The sequence below is a fragment of the Brassica napus genome, chromosome C7 (assembly GCF_020379485.1).
Source record: "Brassica napus cultivar Da-Ae chromosome C7, Da-Ae, whole genome shotgun sequence".
NCBI lineage: Eukaryota > Viridiplantae > Streptophyta > Magnoliopsida > Brassicales > Brassicaceae > Brassica > Brassica napus.
The window spans coordinates 45144955-45165266 of NC_063450.1; the positions used below are offsets into that span (position 1 = coordinate 45144955).

The 20312-nt window shown below is 33.4% G+C and overlaps 3 protein-coding genes across 3 annotated transcripts; 1 reads left to right on the forward strand and 2 right to left on the reverse strand.

Annotated features, from left to right (window-relative positions):
- Positions 1–1197: 1197 nt before the first annotated feature.
- On the reverse strand, positions 1198–4747 carry LOC125589716. The gene is made up of 2 exons (XM_048762037.1): positions 4104–4747; positions 1198–3992 (listed from the first exon to the last, which is right to left on the reverse strand). Exon 2 carries the CDS (start codon positions 2669–2671, stop codon positions 1832–1834), a length of 840 nt encoding a protein of 279 aa, XP_048617994.1. The 5' UTR covers positions 2672–3992; positions 4104–4747; the 3' UTR covers positions 1198–1831.
- Positions 4748–7527: 2780 nt separating this feature from the next.
- LOC106428056 (NAC domain-containing protein 100) lies at positions 7528–9122 on the reverse strand. The gene is made up of 3 exons (XM_013868801.3): positions 8710–9122; positions 8340–8617; positions 7528–8263 (listed from the first exon to the last, which is right to left on the reverse strand). Exons 1-3 carry the CDS (start codon positions 8894–8896, stop codon positions 7745–7747), a joined length of 984 nt encoding a protein of 327 aa, XP_013724255.1. The 5' UTR covers positions 8897–9122; the 3' UTR covers positions 7528–7744.
- A 9751-nt stretch (positions 9123–18873) lies between these two features.
- LOC106428073 (thioredoxin-like 1-2, chloroplastic) lies at positions 18874–20312 on the forward strand. Its single transcript, XM_013868815.3, has 4 exons — positions 18874–19270; positions 19360–19545; positions 19633–19797; positions 19889–20312. The coding sequence occupies exons 1-4, from the start codon at positions 19061–19063 to the stop codon at positions 20108–20110; spliced, it is 783 nt and encodes a 260-aa protein (XP_013724269.1). The 5' UTR covers positions 18874–19060; the 3' UTR covers positions 20111–20312.

Here is a 20312-nt window from a genome sequence, read left to right on the forward strand (position 1 = left end):
ATTGTTGATATGCCTTGAATCTGGATGTTACATCTAGGCGATGGATGTTACATCACGTACATCATACCGATTCGGTTGCATCAAGAGCGTTGCATCAAGTTATTATGGATGTTACATCTGAACATGGGCTTAAGCCCATGAGTCCGTTTAGTCTAGGGTTTTAGATGCGAGATGTACTATATATATCTTGTATTCGAAGTAACCCTAAAGTTGCACTTTGTAAGCTCAATATCGTCTCCAATAATAAGATCTCGCTTTGCCCGTGGATGTAGCTCTATGGGTGAACCACGTTAAATATCCGTGTCGTAGTTACATCGCTTTTATTCATCTGTTTCCGCATATGTTCCTTCTCACGTCCGTTACAACAAAAAGCCTTTAGGTGGTTAAGTCTATAGAACCGGGCCTGTTAGTACTAGTGTTATTTTTGTTTTGCGTATGTACATAATGATCCAGTGAATGAGTGGGCCAATTTGTATTGACCTCAGGCTAGCCCTTTATCTACGATGGAGTTCTTGATTCTTGCATATGAAGATAAGGATCAATTTTAAATAAGAGTTCTTGATTATTGTGTGACGATACCCACTTATATCATATATGGTTAAGTTTACATCTTTAGTATTTCACTATTTTGTTTCATTCACGGCTAACTTTCGTGATTCCCACTTCGTGGGATATGATGGTTTGTTGAGCTTTTAGCGTTTAGTTTTAGATTTTAGTGTTTCTATATGGTTTGCGTTTTCAATTTCTAATAATTTATGATTATTACATATAGAAATGGTAAAAACAACAGAAACCCTATTAGATGCATAAGTATTATGTAGGTCTAAAGTGGAGTTTTTCGCTATCATTTTACGAAGTTCATTAGTGGATAAAGGGTTCATATCATTGCCGAGCTTTATATGATTAATAGATTAGGAAGAAACATGAACTAACATTTGGTTTGTAAGTGGAAATAAACTGGTGAACAATTAACATCTAATTATGACACGTGCGTATACGTATCCATGTAAAACCCGCAATTAGTTGTGAACGTAATATTTTAAGATATACGCAGCCCAAAGTAGAAAAATACAAAATTTTAATTCAAGTTTTTTTAAGTTTGGGAGCTGGCTATAAAGGGCTTTGGTAAAATTGGCTTGTTTTTCTCGAGGTAAACATGCTTAACAATAAGAAAATGAAAAACTGCTAAATTATGAATATTTTAATGGTATAAATAACTAAATTTATATTTGTAAGCCATGACAGAACTAGCGTTTTTTTATTTTTTTAGGTAAAAAAGACATTCATTTAAAAGACAAAGTACAAGATGTAATTTGTTATATCACATAGTTTGTGAAAGTGAAATACACAAAGTAAGCATTGAAAGAGCTATAGAAACCACGACCTCGGTTTCCTCGTCCACCGACTGTATGCCATTTCATCTCTTGGTACCTTTGTATAGGTTTGAGCAGCCAACCCCCTCTTAACACACTTCCATATTCATCCATTTGCTCATTTATATGGAAATCACTCTCCATATTAACATGCTCTTGAATGAACTTGGTTGAGTGAGGGGTCGTGTTTGTTGGATCAGTTCCTGAGGGTGTAGCATACTCTCTTTACTGATAATAGCAGATGGAGCATTGTCCATAATTTGGGCTGGAGTAGTGTGAGCAAATGGTGAACCTGCTAGTGTAGAGGCTGAAGTTGACTTGGCACTTGGAGACAAGTGTTCGAAAGCAATGAAGCTATCTTTAGGAGAAGTAGCACTCTGAAAAGAAACTGTTTTTTTTTCTGAAAAAGCTTCTGACCCTCCGAATTGGGAAAGAGAGTGATGAGGTTGAAGCACTGTTCAAGACTTAGCTACTGTTTGAATTGACAGGATATCTTCGATCACCTTAGGCATGTTGATCTCTAGTGTCTCTTTACTAGATTCAGTGTTTACCAACAACGAGTTGATATCAACCACATCCTGGTCTTGTCTACTTTCATTAGGGAGAATAATCTTGTCTTCTTTAAGTAAACACATTTTTGCTTTGTGACCTAAGCTCTCATATCTTTCACAAGTTGATGGACTCCAAGAGTAAACCAAATCAACCAAAAATATGTTACCAAGCTTATCATCCAATGCAATTTTTTTGGGAAAATTCTTGTCAAGCTCAATTTCCACCAAAATCTTAGCCTTTTCTATGTTGAACGGATCTAGCCTTGGCTTGTGAGTAAGCATAGGCTCACCAAGACCAGAAGCAATGTGAGAAATCCCAAGTCTGGAATAACAACTTGTTGGGATATTCTTTAAAGTCATCCAAGCTGGGACAGTGGAGATTTCAGGGATTTTTAATGAACCTACTGGATTCCAAAGGGCAACAAACACTAAGCAGTCTTCTACATGCCAAACACTTCGCTGAATAATCCAATTCCTTGTCTCCTTGTGCAGAACATGGAAAAGATATGATGATTCTCCTAATTTCTGACTAACAATTTTGCAACTTCTACCCCATAGATAGTTAACAACAACATGCATTAGACCACCAGAGGGAATAGAACACCAATGAAATAGCCCGATTACATATTCTCCTACATTCTCAGGGCCAAGTTCAAGTACCTTAGCTGGGATGATGATCTCAGGAGTGCCATCAAGTCTGAAAGTTGGTCTGGAAGCACGAAACAAGTTTTTGGAAGTCGGGTTCATCTTTGCGGCCAATGGAAAGCAAAGCGAGCCATCATCCTTTAACTCTGGAGGCGGCAACTTCGAAACAGGGAGATTCGGCAATGAGGGAGGAACTCCTTTCAGCAAAGACTTCTTCTGCTTAAGGTTTGTACTATCCTCTAGTAAACGCCAAAAATTCTCAATTTAGCTATGTACCAACTGAAAATCATAGCTGTGGGGCGTGGATGGCTCAGGTGGTGTAGACGGAGGAGGGAAATTTAAAACAAGAGGCTTTGACCATGCTCCCATAGAAGGTACAAATGGTGCTGGTTCATGTTCCATGGTCTCTTGAATTTGTTGATGAACATCTGGTAGGCTTTCCGATTGTACAAGGCCAAGCTTCGCATGAGGAACATCTGGCAGAGTTGGAGGAGCTTCGTGAGGAAAATTCATAGTTGGTACGAGGCCGGATGTTGCAGGAGGAACGCCAGAGAGCACCTCGTCGCAGTGATGTGGCGGAGGAGCCATGGTCGACAAAGGAGCAGCAGAACCGTGACAGCGAGGGGACAAAACTTTCTTTCGGAATGGAGGAATATCAGGTAAATCCATGCCAGAAGAAGAGATGAGATCAATTGCTTAAGGGGATGGTTCACTTTCACCGGAAGCAGCCGGGGACGTCTCCGCCGTCACGGATTCGTCGATTGTAGAGGAGTCGCTTGGTTAGGTTTCGAGAGCAAAGAATTAGGGGCGCGTGTATTTCACGTTAGTTTGGATACATTAACTAGCTAAATTTCTTAGGTGGATTAAATTCATAATTAACATATATTATAGGGATCAATAAACTAATTTTGCAATATTTTCCAGTTATTTAGAATCGTACAAGTATTTTTTTATATATAAAATTCACATAGGTCATATGACGCTCCTCCTAAAAACTAGTTTCCCCACTGCGTTTAAGCCTTTTGAATCGAACCATTATTTCATCGAAAAAATTGGAGTGTTACAAAATGTAGCTTATAAACGGCAACAGTTGGCTCCTTTAAATGATATATATATATTTGTTTTTTGATAAATATTATCGGCTGATCCGGTCGACTTTGAAAAGAACGCACTTAGTGCTACAAAGTGGACTAACTACGACACTGTCTGGCCCAATTACTATCTTATTATATGTACCAAGAATTGAATAATAAGGAACAGAAAATCAATAGAAAATGAGAACTGAGGGATAAAATGTAAATCGAAATTCGAAAGAAAAGACAAATGTTAAAAAGATGGGTTAAGGAAGATGTCGTGTGGGACTCAATTTATCTCATTTCTAGTTATGATCATACCATCACGTGCTTCTCCCACCTCTCCTCGCCTTTTGTTTGGTAATTCGAATTGTGTCATGAAATAAAGGATATGGATCATTATTTCAGCGAGTTTAAATCATATATTTAGTTATTTTAATGGTTATATACTTATATGATACCTTTCAATAAACATCAGTATATCATTCTAGCCAGAAAGAGATTCGCAGTGTTAATACTCGAGTTTGGCGAATCTTGTGATGCTCATGTATCTTCTCACCCCATAAAAATCTGATCATCCAATTTTAAAATCATTGGAGATGATCCAAGTGCTGTTACCATGTATATATAATAATGATTAAATTCAAATTACTTATATATTGCAGCGTAAGAAGAACATATGGTGTCGCATGATAGAATATATATATATATATCAAAAAAAAATTAAAAGATGTGGTACGTAATACATTGGACAATACACACAAATTTCAAGAATCACGCATAACAGCTTTATAACGGAATAGATCCGTCATGGAACGAACGCAAGAAGATTGAGAAAATGCGAAATATAAACATATTAAAGTTTAAATATTATTGTTATTATATATTTATATCATATAGTTATTTTATTCGAACCATATATGCCTAGTTTGATTTCCTATATACTTACAAAGATTGTTTTATAATATACAACGTAGGCTGACAAAAAAAAATAATAATATACAACGTAGTTTCTTACTAAAACTCCAAGGCCTATTTAATAATAAAACTGATATAAATATTAAATATGATATTGTAAACCTTAATTAGATTTTTTATATATATTCTATTTCTCCTCACATGCTTTTTTCCAGTAGTATTAGAAACGGGATACTTTTGAAACTCTACTAATAGATACGTTACGTAAATTTAGGTTTTATGTTCATGGAAATTGTGTTTCATTTTTTTTTTTTTTTTTTTTTTTTTTTTTACACATTCCCGAAATCTTAATAAACCACATAAGAGATGCACATATATATATGTTCCAAAAACAAAAAGAAAAAAGATGCACATATATATAAAGAAAAAGACAAAAATAGCACTAAATCAAATTTTTGTTCCCAAATTAGCATTCAAGGTCAAAAGTCACAAAAATATCACTTAATGTTTTATCAAAAGTCACAAACTTAGGGTTTAGAGTTAAAGGGTGGGGTTTAAGATTTGGGGTTTAGGGTTTAGGGTTTAGGGTTAAGGGTTTAGGGTTTAGAGTTTAGGGTTTAGGGTTTAGTGTTTAGGGTTTAGAGTTTAGAGTTTAGGGTTTAGGGTTTAGAGTTTAGGGATTAGGGTTTAGAGTTTAGGGTTTAGGGTTTAGGGTTTAGAGTTTAGAGTTTAGGGTTTAGGGTTTAGAGTTTAGGTTTAGGGTTTAGAGTTTAGGGTTTAGGGTTTAGAGTTGAGAAATGAGGTTTTGGGGATAAGATTTCAAATTTTGAAAAATAAAAAAAATTAAAATTTTCAAAAGATAAAATGCTATTTTGATCATTTTAGTTTTCGAGTGCTATTTTTGTGATATAAACTTAGAAATGTGCTATTTTGGAGATTTGCCATATATATATATTGATATATACCTTATACTCTACTTTGATGCCTTTTAACAGTAAATATAAATCAAACATCTTTTTTCTACTCTGTGGTCTTCTGAAACTCAGAATTAGTTCTGAGTTTGTTCTACATGTATAGCTTAAAATAAGACTGGTTTCTACCAAACAGCAAACATGAATATTTATCTGTTGACATCTATTATGAGATTTATTTATTTTTTGGTGAAAAATGTTAAGATTATTATTATGAGATTTATGAAAGCATGAATATTGTATATTGAGATTTATGAAAGCATGAATATTGTATATGTTGATTATATTATTCATTAGTCATTCTTACTATTAATTGCTACAAGCTTAAAATGTTATGAATACTTTTAGAACATCAATACCAGGGACGTGCCTGACATATATAAGGTTAGAAGCAACTAATTTTTTTTGGCCCTATAAATTTATTTTATAAAAAATTAATGTAATAATATACAGGATCGGGGCTTCGAACTCAGCACCTTGACAAAATTAGCGAACAAGCTTACCATCAGAACTAACTGAACTTTATTGAAAATGACCCCAAAAATAATTTTAAGCTATCCGGCCCTCAAGCTAATGCTTGATTAGCCTTTATTCAGGCCCGGCCCTGATCAATACTACAGGTTAGAACCAGTGTTTTGAAAACCGGTCTGACCATCATTCGTTGAAGAAGCCGAGTCCGCTTCGATTTAAAATCCGGATTTGAGAAAAACCTGGTGAAACCGACTAAACCCGGTAAAACCGGTGACCCGGTTCAATTCAAAATCCGGTTTTGAATAAATCAACATATAATTAATGTCTTTTCAATTGTTATTAAAATTTAATATTTCATAATCAATGTTTAACTTTTACTATTTAATTGATTTTTTTTAATTCTATTTTTCAAAGAAAAATGTTAAAAGATCTCTTTTTTGACTCTCATATTCTATTCTTATTTTACCATATTCACAAAATTTTAAAAATTTAGTTGTAAAAATAAATAAATACGTAATAAATGGTCAATCATTTTTTTTATCAATTTTAATTGATATAATATTCACTTGTTAACTGTATATATAACTAAACTTATGGTTATTGTGTATTATCTAATTAATAGAAAAGAACATAGAACATATTATACGTAAAACTACATTTTAGCCCCGCATTGTATATATATATATGATTATATTTATTTATTTATCTTAAATAGAAAACCCGGTTCGACCGGTTCCGACCACTCAACCAGAGTAGTTATACCGAGTTGGTATCCGGTCCGGTTTTAAAAACATTGGTTAGAACCCAAATAATTTGTATTCTTTGATTATTAAAAGTCAAAATTTGCAGTGGATGTGAATACCATGGTAAGTAGGCGCCTTAGCCGTCTCAGTTCTTGACCAAATTTTTAAAGTGCTAAAATATACATTTAAATATAAAAACTGTTGAGAGACAATAGTTTCGAGAAACACATTAAACTAAACTGTAGCTAAAGATTTGCAGATCTCTTCAAACTGTATTTTTCTGTCAATAATCCACACAGTCTACAGCATTTGAATTCGAATAATGGACACAGTGTCAATACTAGTACAAATCACCATGTTTCTTTTTCTTGTTTTGAATGAAAACAAATCACCATGTTTCTTTTTCTTGTTTTGAATGAATACAAGTCACCATGTTTCCATAGTCATTTGAACTGCATCTACAAATTAAAAAATAGGAAGGTGCATATTCTTTTCATTCGAAAGCAAATTATACAATGTGTCAACGGTTATCACCTATACTAGATTGTTAATATAGAAATTGGCAAACTTCTATTTATCTAAGTAAATATTAAAATCTAAACCTTTTTAAGAATGACTTTTTCTTTTTGAAGACTCTGAACTTCAAATGTCAGAGCACTAAAAACAAACCAATGGTAAAAGGGTAAAATGATCCAATAGCTCTTAGGGTGTGTAAATATATTATCATCAATTATGATAAATAGTACCCAATAAACTCTCCTCGCTCTCTAGCAAGCACCACGTACCAAATTATATTTTTAAGTTTCTTTTTGAGTATAACATATTATAGTGGAGGTTGAGATTGTAATAATCTATACAAACGTTGACACACCAGACTAAAAGGTGAAATTGTTTTCTTACTTACTTTCTTTTTTTTTTTTTTTTTTTTTTTTTTTTTGGTAACTTTTCTTACTTTCTTTATGACAGTAAATTAGTGAACACGAGACTCTTGAATCTTCTTCAGTAATTCCAGAAAGGTTCAAGATCAACAGGTCCAGCAGAGGACGACGGATCTTCTTGAGCACGTCTTTTACCGTATTCAAAATCCGACGAAATATCGGTGTTCATGTCAGTAGAAACTGCGGTTTCTTGTGAGACACTCATCCCTTTGAGACTCTGCCTTCTGTTGTTATCAATCATAGCATGCAGGACCGAATGTTCTTGACCAAGAATGGGACTCTGTAGATTACCAGAGACCTGGAGGGATTGAGTTTGGTAGAGTGGAATCCTGTGGAAAATGTCAGGGCTGCTGAAGCAGTTAAGTGGGTTTCCTTGGGCTTGATCAGTTTGGTTGGAGAAGCAGGGCACGTAAACCGGTTCTGTTTTGGTTTTATCGTTGAAAGGTGAAGCATCGGTTAAAGAAGGCATAAGGGAAGGGCTAAAGTCGGTTCCGAGTGAACCGATTCGGATTAGACTTGAAATAGGGATCTTCTTCCCTCCAGCACTCTTCTGGAACACCCTACATATCACCCATTCATTCTGAAAAAAAACCAACAAAAATTATCAAACAAAAGGGTTTTAGATAGAGAAAGAAAAACAGAGTAAGTGTTGTTACCTTTGCGGTTTTAGGTAAATTATGAGCAGAGAGTTTGCCTTCAAGCCTATACTCATGCATCACCCAATTCGTTTTCTGACCTTTAGGAGCTCTTCCTCTATAGAAAACAAGTGTCTTCTTCATCCCAACAAGGGATTTACCACGGTAAATCTCCTTATCCTTCCCGGTCGCCTTCCAATAACCGGCTTCAGTTGCCCGGTTAGTCCTCAAACCGGTTGGATATTTTCTGTCCCTCACACAGAAGAAGTACCATTCTTTCTCACCCATTTTTGCCATCCCTGTATGAAACAAACACCCACAACGTTAGGTTTCAAGAAGAATACAAAGAAAATGTTAAAACGTGATTTCATGGTGATCTTGAAATATTTACATGGTAACTCCCATGGTTCTGATTTGTTCAAGTCAACTTCACCAATAGCTTTGGCTGAGAAGCTGATGTCAAGAACCTTCTTGTGGAGATAGTGACTTATGAGTTCTTCATCCGTTGGATGAAACCTGAACCCTGGAGGTAAATCCATCTGCTCTTCTTCCTTCTGAAAACCACAAAACGTCTCCATTTTTTTTTCTCTCCTCTAGAAACCTTAAACCCTTTTTGATCTTGAACGATTTTTTTAATGGGAGAGATGGATTCAGAGAATGGTATGTGAAGATATTTATTATAACTGGAGAGAGAGAAAACGATGAACAGAGAAGTTTGGGAGAAGGGTTAGGAATATGAAGAGGAAAATATAAAGGGAAAATGGGCAGATGAAACTGTAAAGGAGTTGGAAAAACAAAATTGCATTGTTTTCATTTTCTTAATCACAAGAATTAAAACGAAAATATTGTTTTGTAGAATATGGACATGAAAAAGAATATATTTCCCCGTTTTTGTGTGTTGGGAGAAAGATACGTAGTGTGTAACGCAACTTGGGTAGGTTGTTTTAGCACTTTCCCCTTTTTAAAAACCTTTTTCTGAGCTTTTTAAATATTCGTATAAATTACTTCAATTTGAAAAATAAATTATTGGACTTTAACAGAAAATGGACTGTTTTGGATCGTCATATGAGCTAGAAATAAAAAGATATTTGCGAAATTAACAAGAGAACGGATAATTACGATTCTTTGAATCTAGCTCATCAGCATAGTTACTATAATTGTTATGAGAAATACAACGAATGATTTATATCATTATTACGTCAGTTTAAGGAATACAATGAATAAAGACTATGTTTTAGAGAAATAAGTAACAAAGAAATATCACAATATTTTTTCAAAAAAAAATAGATCACATATGGTATTGAACTATTATGGTGGGAACATTTTTGTTCGTGATTTGTGAATGAATTTATAGTTCATGTTTAAGCTTTACGTTCGATATAATTTTTTTAAAAATAGTTAAGAATTTAGTGTTCAAGATATATATACAAATTTTATGAAAATTGCTAATTATATTTCAGTTTGTTTGTCATGGATAGTAAATTACATTTTTGATGACATTAATCTAGTATTATTCTGTTGTTATTTTCTCATAGACATTTTGGAATTTTGACTGAATCTGCCTATACATATCATGTAAAACAATACCAAATCAATCAATCTTTATTTCTATTTTTGTTAATAGTGTGTAATATATGCGTTAAATTTGATTTCTCTATAGTGGATATTCTTTCAAAAATAAATAAACTATCTTGTATGACTCCTTTAGTATACGAATATTTAATTAATTTATTCATGAAGTAACTATAATCCAACCACTTTTGAGATCAAATAGTTTTAGTTAAAAAGTATGTGGATGTTAGCAAATAAGAATAATAAAATGTTGAAGTTTTGATGACTCAGAACTAATTTAATATATGCAGATAGATTACTTAGTATAGAAAATAGTCTTAATAATTAATTTTAATTGTTTAATTTTGAAACTCTCTTTCCCAAAGAAGAATCACGAAGGCATGATTGACAAATGATGTTTGATATTCTTGCTGGTGTACCCTTATTGGTTCTTTAATCTTGTTACCTTATTCGTCAAAATTGTAATATAATATTACAATTAGAAGAACCACTTAGAAAAGGTCAAAAAGAAGTATATGCATAATAATATTCTTTTTAAAAAGTTATTCTGTTTGGAAGAGCGAAGTGCGTTCGGTGTATTACTAACACTTTCTGATTTGGTACCAAATATTGGCATACAGATATGTGTTCAAGTGGATGTTCGCCTATAATCGCATTATGTCCATTTTATTACATCGTCAAATACTTGATATAGTTTTATTATTATTTGAATTCAATCATGTATAATACATGTGATATAGGAAAAAAAAAAAACTTGCCTTCTTTCTATAGGAAAAGCATTACAGAAACTTTAAGAAAGAAACATATACTCGTCAAAATATGTTTAAGAAAAGCATTACAGAAACCTATACTCGTCAAAAACAAAACCATGCTTTCTTTCTTTAGGAAAAACATTACAGAAACTTTAAGAAATAAACATTAGGTCCATACAATGTCTTCTTTTTGTTATAGCATTTACATCGTCAAAATACCATGTGCAAGATGTCTTAATGTCTATAGAAAAAAAAACCAGAATCGAAGAACGAAATCTAAATGCAACAGCACTGGACAACAGTCCACGATGGAAGATCATGCCATATGCAAAATACAAACGGTTCATGTTGTGGATTGTTGACTGTGAGCTGAGGTTTGTAACTTAAAAGATGTTTCGTTCGTCTTGGTCACTATAGTCTATAGGAAAAAGAAAAATGGTTCATGCAACAATTATAAATTTATAATTAGCATATAGTTTTGTTTCAACAATTTGAAATTATCTCTTTATAAAGAAATATTTTTGTTGTTAACTTTTCAACAGACCTTATTTTTTAATTTTCAGATCGGAACCCTAAAAATACAAAATGGTCATTCATATTTTTATATATAATGATCATATATATTTAAAATGAAAGGTCGAAATTCACTCACATTTACACTGAGACATATACACACACATACCTAAAAAATATTTACATATTTTACGTACGCTATCTTTATATCAAATGCATAAGGTCATCTTCATCCCAACTCCATTTTTTCCTCTAAAATAGAGTAAAAATGGATATGCAGTAAGGAATGCTCCAACCCAACTTCATATCTCACTCCATAATGAAATTTACTTCATAAATGGAGTAGTTTATTTTTTGTTTGTTCATCACTTCATAATGGAGTGGGAAATGAAGTAGGGTTGAAGTAATTTTATTCCATTTTCATTTTTACTCCATTTTGAAGGAAAAAATGGAGTTTTACATTGGAGATGCTCTAATGTCAATACTGTTATATGTATTATATATTAGCTTTTCTTCTTCTTCTTTTCTGGTAGAATTAACACCTTTTCAGGTAATGAAATTACATAATACAAAAGGTGGTGTCTCTTCTGTTTATTAAACACCAACTATAAGTAATTTAAAAATGGATTTCACTAATTGACTTAAATTATAATAGAGACAAAAGGGGGAATATTATAGCATATTCCCGATCACTTATCTCTAAAAGTTATACGCTCTTTAGTTTAGGCAAATCAGAGTGGCAATGCATTTTGACAATTACTTATCTAAACATAGTAAAAGAAAGATCATCTATTCTTCTAAGTCCATAACAGTATTATACGCACTAGAAACTAATCCACCCTTACTAGTTATCATATAACTTTCAGCAATAACAAATGACTTTTACTTATCTTCAACTAACAAAAAGATTAGAAGAATCTAGCTAGTAATATGCACAAAATGTCAAACTAGTCGATGATATTTTAATTGATCTATAAAATAATGTCATGGACTCATGGTGGGGAAAGAACTGGATCGAATAAACATTTTGGTCCTCGAATATATTTAATAATCTGCTTATAGAAAATGTTGCAAATTAGGTGGTAAGATAGCAACTAATATTTCTATTTAAGGAAACTATCCAGTAAGACTAGACCACGTACCAATTTACATCGATTGCAAAGACCTTCCGGACTCTTCGTACATCGCATTTTATTTGTTAATGTAATTTTGTATTGTATGTAGACAACATGTCCTACTATATCTGTCTGCAACGTGATACTCCCTCCAGATACAAATATATGATGTTTTAGACTTTTCATTTGTATACAATTATATGATGTTTTATCTCTAATTAATACTTTTTGATTTAAAAGTAAAATATAAATTAAAATGTAAAAAGGTAAGTGGTTGAATTTTATTTGGATCCAAATAAAATTTTATATCTAAAACAAAAAATAATAAATAAAAACAAATTATATAATAAAGTTTTTTTAATATGTGTGAATAAACTTAAACATCTTACATTTGTATATACGGAGGGAGTATTTATTTTCTTACTTCACTCCCGAAATTAAGGCAACGGCTACGTGTCGACATCTTTAAGAGCCGATAAGTATTGATAAATAAGGATTAAACCAATGGGGTGATTGAGTTGACCAGATATTATCAGTTCGTGCATCCAAGCCACTTTGCAGTTTGCATATTTGTAATTTGCGGCATAGATGTTTTTTTTTTCTTTGTTCTGACTTTTATATTCGATTGTAGAACGAAATACACATTAATATTTCTTTCTTTTTTTTGATAAAAAAGGTTAAACCCAGATATATTAAATACAAAGACCTAACTTTCGAGTAGGAGGTGCAGTCCACGATAGACCTTTTCTCGGATATTCATACGGATGTATCTGCAGCCGTGGTGGACAGAACAATATAACTTAGTTTCCGCAGCAGGAGAATCGACCCATAATATGTTTGCATCCAAAACCCGTCCACTACCACAAGGCCCGCTCATTAATATTTCCCTAGCGGATCAGTAATAAACGTCTAATAGTTATTCTTGAAGCTGTTTAACTATCATCAATTAGTATTTTACTGTAATAGTATATTTTGTTAAAAAGAGAATATGATTCTCTTTATACTAAACTCCCTCTTTTCTACGAAAATATAGTTCTGAAATTTTTTATTTATTTTATAAATGTAATTATTATATATTTTCAGTGTAACTTTACAGTTTATTTACTTATTTTTGCCCATTAATTAAAATTATTATATTATATAAGAATTTTTATTTTTGTAAATCCTGTACTAAAATATAATTATTTTGATATTGTAATTTTATTATTAAAAGTGTGAAAATCTAAAGCTACTATTTTTGTGGAATGGACGGAGTATACGAAAACTTAAAAACCTTACTTAGCATTACAAGTCTGGATACATTCAAAGTTAGTCAGTACCACAATTATCTTACAATACTAAAAGGGGAATATGAAGCCCTCTCAGCCTATCCACCTCAACAAATTAAATCAACCAATTAGAAGACTCCAATATGCCACGTCTCTCACTCCAACCATAGATCGTTCAACGACGCCTCTTGCACTCCCATCGGAAAATTCATTTCTCTGCAATTTGCTTCTAAGGTGTATTAATGTCGACCCCCACTTTCCATTTAATTATTTTTTTACTCCTCTATTCACGAGAGATCGTTCCAATTCCCTTTGTTTCTCCTCCGATATAAACTCATTCGAGTCTGGAGATCTTTCCAGCTTCTACCACTGAACAAAATACTTGCCTCCGGTTCTCCATCGTTACACTGACGTGACGGAGAAGCTCACACGCTTGGATCCGGTGACGTCTTCTGCCACCAAGGGTACATATCCTTAATCTGAGAGACTTCTGTGTGCTTGCATGTTTGATCCAAGATACTTTGTCAGAGACACGACTCCCTCCGTCGTATCCACCGCTATAGTTTTCTTCGTTTAATGTTGAGATTTTGGCCATAACACCCAATGGTTACGTGCTCGACAGTTTGAGAGTGTTGTCAAGCCAAAGGTATTTCTTATCATTTTAGTAGTGCTTTATATGAAATACGTTTTATGTCTGGTTGTGATTTTTGAATTGTTCAAAACAGATCCACTATATGCGACTACTAGACCTGGGATATGGAAATTCACAGGTGCAAGGGAGTATCTCAATGAACAGAACTGAACGTTAATGTGAGAAATAGCCCCATATTTAGCACAATGGTTCTAGTTTGAATATATGCCTATGCAATGTTCTTCTCTCTAACTATTGTTCTGATTATTTTTATTTTTAGAGAAAGCACTTGCTCTTCTCCTATTAATTGTGATGAGTATAGTTACGTTATTACCAAGTTTATTGTCTACTTAAACACATAATTTCACGGTAAGTCTTCACATAGCTAAATTTACGCATATCAAATTAGTTGAACAAAAAATTGGGCATGCACAAGATTACATGGCTTAATTTGACTTACATATTTCATCTACCATGGAGTTTTTGATCATTTGAGAGTTCAGTAACTAGAACCAGTTTTTTTCATTCTCCATTTTCCATTTCATATGCTCAAATGGTTATCATGATCTGAGTTTTGGTCTCGAAAATTCTGTTACTCTGTATTTCCACTCAACCTTTCATCTACTACCGATATTACATACAGTTCAGTTCATTCTTGATTTTTTTTTAATTCTTGCAGATTGGTGAATATGCGTGATAAAGATGGTTTTGATTCGTCTATGCCTCATATGAGATAATTTTTAATTCAGAGCTACTTTGGAGGTTGAAGGTCCCCAAGAATTATGGTGTTGATTCCGGTGGCAAGTCTTGGATCCCATGTTACAAAAGAAACTTGATCCGGGATGCTGAGCCTCTGATTAAATAGGAGCCTCTAAAGATACATATACATGATGTTGGTACAAGAAAGAGTACCGAAAGCAGAATAAAACTTTTCATGCTTTTGCCATGGAAGCTGACAAAGCCTTTCATGAGGAGTATAAGGTCAAGAAGAAGAGGCAGTTATTCCGTATGCAGCATGGGTAAGGGAAGATATATTGTCGTCTGAGATAAATCACGTCCATGAAAGGAAGTGGAGGCTAAAGCAATGGCTAGAGAAATATGAAGAATAGCTTGAGAGGAGAATCTGATTCAAGGGTTTAATATAGCATACTGGCTGAAGGGGAGTGGTAGAGAGAGGGGACTTTGTTGTGATGAAGATAGCTGGTGAATAAACCGAATTTAATCTTGATCTCGAGGCTTATCAAGACCGGAGCGAATTTTCTTATTGTGAGTTGCTCCTTGAATGCCATTATAACAGGTGGCAAAGATGTTGATATAGATGCCAAAAATGAGAGGTAAGTACTATTACTAAGGTGAAAATTTAATTATGTTCTCATAACTACTCGCGAGATGTTATAAAAGTTGTAACCTCTTTTGCCATTTTATGTGAATGATAGATATTTGTTGAAGAAGTAATGGAGTTAGTGGAGCTTAAACCTCTTAAAAACTCTATACTTGGCATTCCTTGAGTTAATGGTCGTTTGCCAGAATAAAGGAAAAGGCTTACTATTTCAGTTGAATTAGTAGCCCTTTCTTTAATCTTCATGGACGAGCCTACATCTGATATGCAAGGGCTGCCGCCATTGTTATTCTTAGGGCATCACATTTTCAAATCTGTCGATGAGGTTTGCCCAGGGAATACTCTACTTTTGAGTCCCGAAACCAGAATACATTTGACAAATCATCTTTGGATTAATGCAAGTATGCAACTTCTGTTGATGAAACGAGGAGGGTAAGTTATATATGCTGGAAGTCTAGGGCATCACTCAAAAAAACTCATCAAATATTTTGAGGTAGCCTTATGGCCCTCATCCATCTTTATATATTGGGATTCTCCTTTTCTTGGCCTTATTAATTTGTAATACATATTCCATATTTCTTGCAGGCTACTGAAGGGGTTCCGGGCGGACACTATCCTGCCACGTGGAAGCTTGATGTCACCACTTTTTCAAGGAAGTCAAAAATTAGCTTTGACTTTGCTCAAATATTCGACAACTTAAGGTGCAGAGAACAAGATCAGTGAAGAACATAAACAGCTTCATGGGAAACGAAGTCGACCAAAGGGAGGATTTGATTACTATGCCGTTCATCCTCGGTATCAGTTCATTTTGAACTTATAGCTCTCTAACTAATAGTTCACTTCGAGTCTCACTCCTCACTCCTCTCTCCTCGGATCCTTTGTTGCCAACTCCTTCGCTGGCCGCTTTTGGACCATCACGTTTGCTTCCATCATCTACCAAATTATTTCTCGACTTTAATCATAATCGTTGACTAATTCAAGTTAGTGAAAAATATACTATTATTCGTTTGAAATAAAAAAAATATTTAACTAAATATAATGTATAGTTTCAATTACCCCCAATATTAATAATATAATAGAGAAGTTTCAGATTATGAATTTGTTTGACTATATGTCAGTATTAAAAAGTAAAATAAAGTATCTTTAATACATAAAACTTTGTAAGATCATTTACACATGCGGAAGCTCAAAACCACTGTATCATATTCTCTCTGCAAATGTGGAAGTTAAAGCAAATCCGACTTCTAATTGTTACATCTACCTAATGATCATTTCTGTGAAAAATTATATACAAGAAAAGACAAGATATATTATTTTTTTAAAAAACTATGATATATTATAATTTCTTTAGTTAAATGGTTTAATTTGACATCATAATATGCATTTTAATTGAGTTTTATTCAAATATATAAAGAAAAAAATATTTTTTAATATATATATATATCATAATCCAACCCAACAAATACTTATGATGATATACTATTACACGTTGGAAAACTATTTTCACTTTGGTTCAAATTTTTTTCATAAGTAAAGGTAAATTAATATTTGTGTTGATATATTGACTAAGAAAGTTATCGCATATCAAACCTACTGAAGTTTAGTTTATTTTTTTGCTTCACTTTTTAAAATATTTTGTAATATTTTATAACACTGGATGACAATTTAGAGATGAAATTTTTTTAAAAGGTTTTGACAAATTATATTTGGAGAGTAAATAAAATAATATAATAAAATAGTTTATTGATCAAAACTATATATAGCATAAAAATATAAGCAGAAAATCCGCGAAGAAGTTCTAGTGCTTATAAAAGTATATGAATTTGAATTTCGATAGCAATAAAATAATGTGCTAACGTAAATCACTAAATTTCATTGCTCAGTTCATTAAGTTCTCGAATACAACATACATCAAGGAAGCTTGTTGAGACGGTGATAGGCAAGTCTCACCGGTGTTCAAAACTGGGCTCCAATTTGTGGGCTTTGATGAAATGACAGGTTTTGAAATTATAAAATCATAAGAGTCATGTTCGTTTTATAACCGCCGTTTTTAGCGACGGCGACCAAAAATCCAACCTTTTATCACGGCAATACAGACGCCAGTGAGATATCGCTGACCTATTTTTCAGCCGCAGAGTCAACTATCGACAAGTAAAAGAGACGCTGAAATTATCAGCGACACAAGCGTCTCGTTTTTCACGTCTCCGGCAATCCAGTCGCGTTTACTTCAACTTTTGATTATATTATTTTGGTCTCCGTCGTAGCACAATTTTTTTCGCTGCCGCTAGACTCCGCGTTTACGAAACGAACATGGCTAAGGCTGTTAATCATACCTCTTATGATCCTACTGTATAGCATGAGTTACAAACATAAAACAACTTATGATCCTACTGTATAGCATGAGTTACAAACATAAAACAAAGTTGCTAATTGCTATACATAGAAAATAAAATTAGACTGGTTTTGTACCTTATTGGTTTATAATTTTATATTATTTGCCACAATATAAGTTCTGTCTCTATACGTTGTTTTGGATTAAAAAGTTGTGGGCTGGTTCTTGGATTTCTTGTACTATATTTCGGCCGAATGAATAAAATATATGAAACTATGGGCTGCCTTTTTTCAACCTTTTAATTTTTATATATCTTGGAAAAATCAGATCCTCGATAATGCAAATAAATCCAGTTTTACCGAATCACAGAAGATGAAAATTTTAAAAATATATTCTTCAAATAAGATATACATCCCATTTTGAAAATGTATAACAAAAGAAATAAGAAATTCAATGCATTTAGAAAATGGAGTTTAGCAAATTTTGTATGGTCAAATAGAAAATAATAATTAGTTCTGCAATTAATTTGATTTGAATATGGTTTAGCTTCCAATTAAGCTTTCGCAATATTAAAGACACATTACCACTGTTATTTGAAGAGTTAAGCCAAGCGAGACCATATCCAACGAGGAAAAGCCTCAAACACAGTCAGCAACACGTTTCATGCGGCGACCCTGACAGTGATGCATTTTACCCCCTTCTCAGTATTATAATACGGAAATAAAAATCAGTTACAAAAAAAAACTTATATAAAATGTTGTTTTGTTTACTGGATAATCATAAAAATCCTAATATTATCATAATCATTGTATCATCCAATAGGACCAATACTACTGTACTGATAAATTCACAAATATAAGTTTCGGTCAATCAATAATTTAAAGCAGAACATTTAAGTTAAAAATCCGGTCATATAAGCGTTAATTACAATAAAGTAAAAATTAAATACTGGCACGAATCACGAACGTAACAGGTAAAATAGATATGGATAAAGTCAATAATAATAATGAATCAAGTTGGATATAGAAGGGACCCCACCCAACATAAGAACAACAAGTTTCTGCATAAACTGTACTCATTGGTGTTCTTCATTGATTTATAGAGGTCAATAAAGTGACCAACTTTTGTTGCTTTTTCTCATTCAATCAAAAACCCATCTGCACTTTTCTCTCTTCATCTGCTTCTCTGCAATTTTCTGAGTCTTTCTCCTGTAGACGGACATGGACGCTATTTCACCTCTCAGAGCTGTGTGTGGAAGTGGTGGTGCTCAATACTCCGGGACTAGAATCGATCATGGGCTTTCTGGGTTTTGTTCATTTTCTCAGGAAAACAAATCAAAATCCAAACTTTCACCGGTTATGAGCCTAGATTTGAAGGAACAACCCATGGCTTCAAACCAAACACTCGCTGCCTTGTCTTCTTCTTCCTATGTAAGCAAAAGACATCTTTTTTTTCCCTTTAAACCAGTTTTGTTTGGGTTTATAGATTCTTAAACAAGTTAAGAATGTTTTCTTTTCAGGCAAAGACATCATCAATAGGTATGAGTAGAGGAATGAGATGGTGGGAAAAGTCAACGAAAGTCAACATGTTAGAGATACACTCTGCTAATCATCTTGTTGACTCTTTGTTGAACGCTGGTGATAGATTAGTTGTTCTTGATTTCTACTCACCCGGTTGTGGTGGCTGCAAATCTCTCCACCCAAAGGTATGTGTATGGCCCAGTCAAGAACTGGTTCTACTTTTTTTTTTTCATTTCAGTTGATTTGATTTGTGTTTTGTTTGTTTGTAACAGATCTGTCAATTGGCTGAATCAAACCCAAACGTGATGTTTCTCAAAGTGAATCAAGAAGAGCTTAGAACAATGTGCCATGGCCTTAACGTTCATGTGCTTCCTTTCTTCAAGTTCTATAGAGGAGCAGAGGGTAAACTTTGTAGTTTCAGCTGCACCATCGCCACCGTAAGCTAATCACATGATCAATCAGCTTTTTATATCATTGGCAATTAGTAGTAGTAAAATTGAATCTCGGATTGTTGCTTTGAAAACGCAGATCAATAAGTTCAAGAAAGCGTTGGACAAGCACGGCAGCGAGAGGTGCAGCCTCGGGCCAGCAAAAGGTTTAGACTGTAAGGAGCTCATGGCTTTAGCGTCCGTAGGGGAACTTAAAATGGATCTGGATTTTTTAACAGTGCATCAAGATGTGTTGCCGTTATCATCAGCTAGCAGCTTCTGTTATGAAACAGAGGAACAGCATCAGAAGATGATGGTATAAAGAGATGGTCTTTTCCATGGGGATTCTTATTGATTTTGTAGATATGATTCTTGATTAGTATCATTGTGTTTTGCTTAGCTTCTAGAGTTGGTTATTATAATTTCACAATACTAGTATCCTAGTAGCAATTCCTTTTAACTTTAAAACATTGAATCTCAAGCATTGGTGTCAAATCTTTGGTCTTCAAATTACATTATTATTA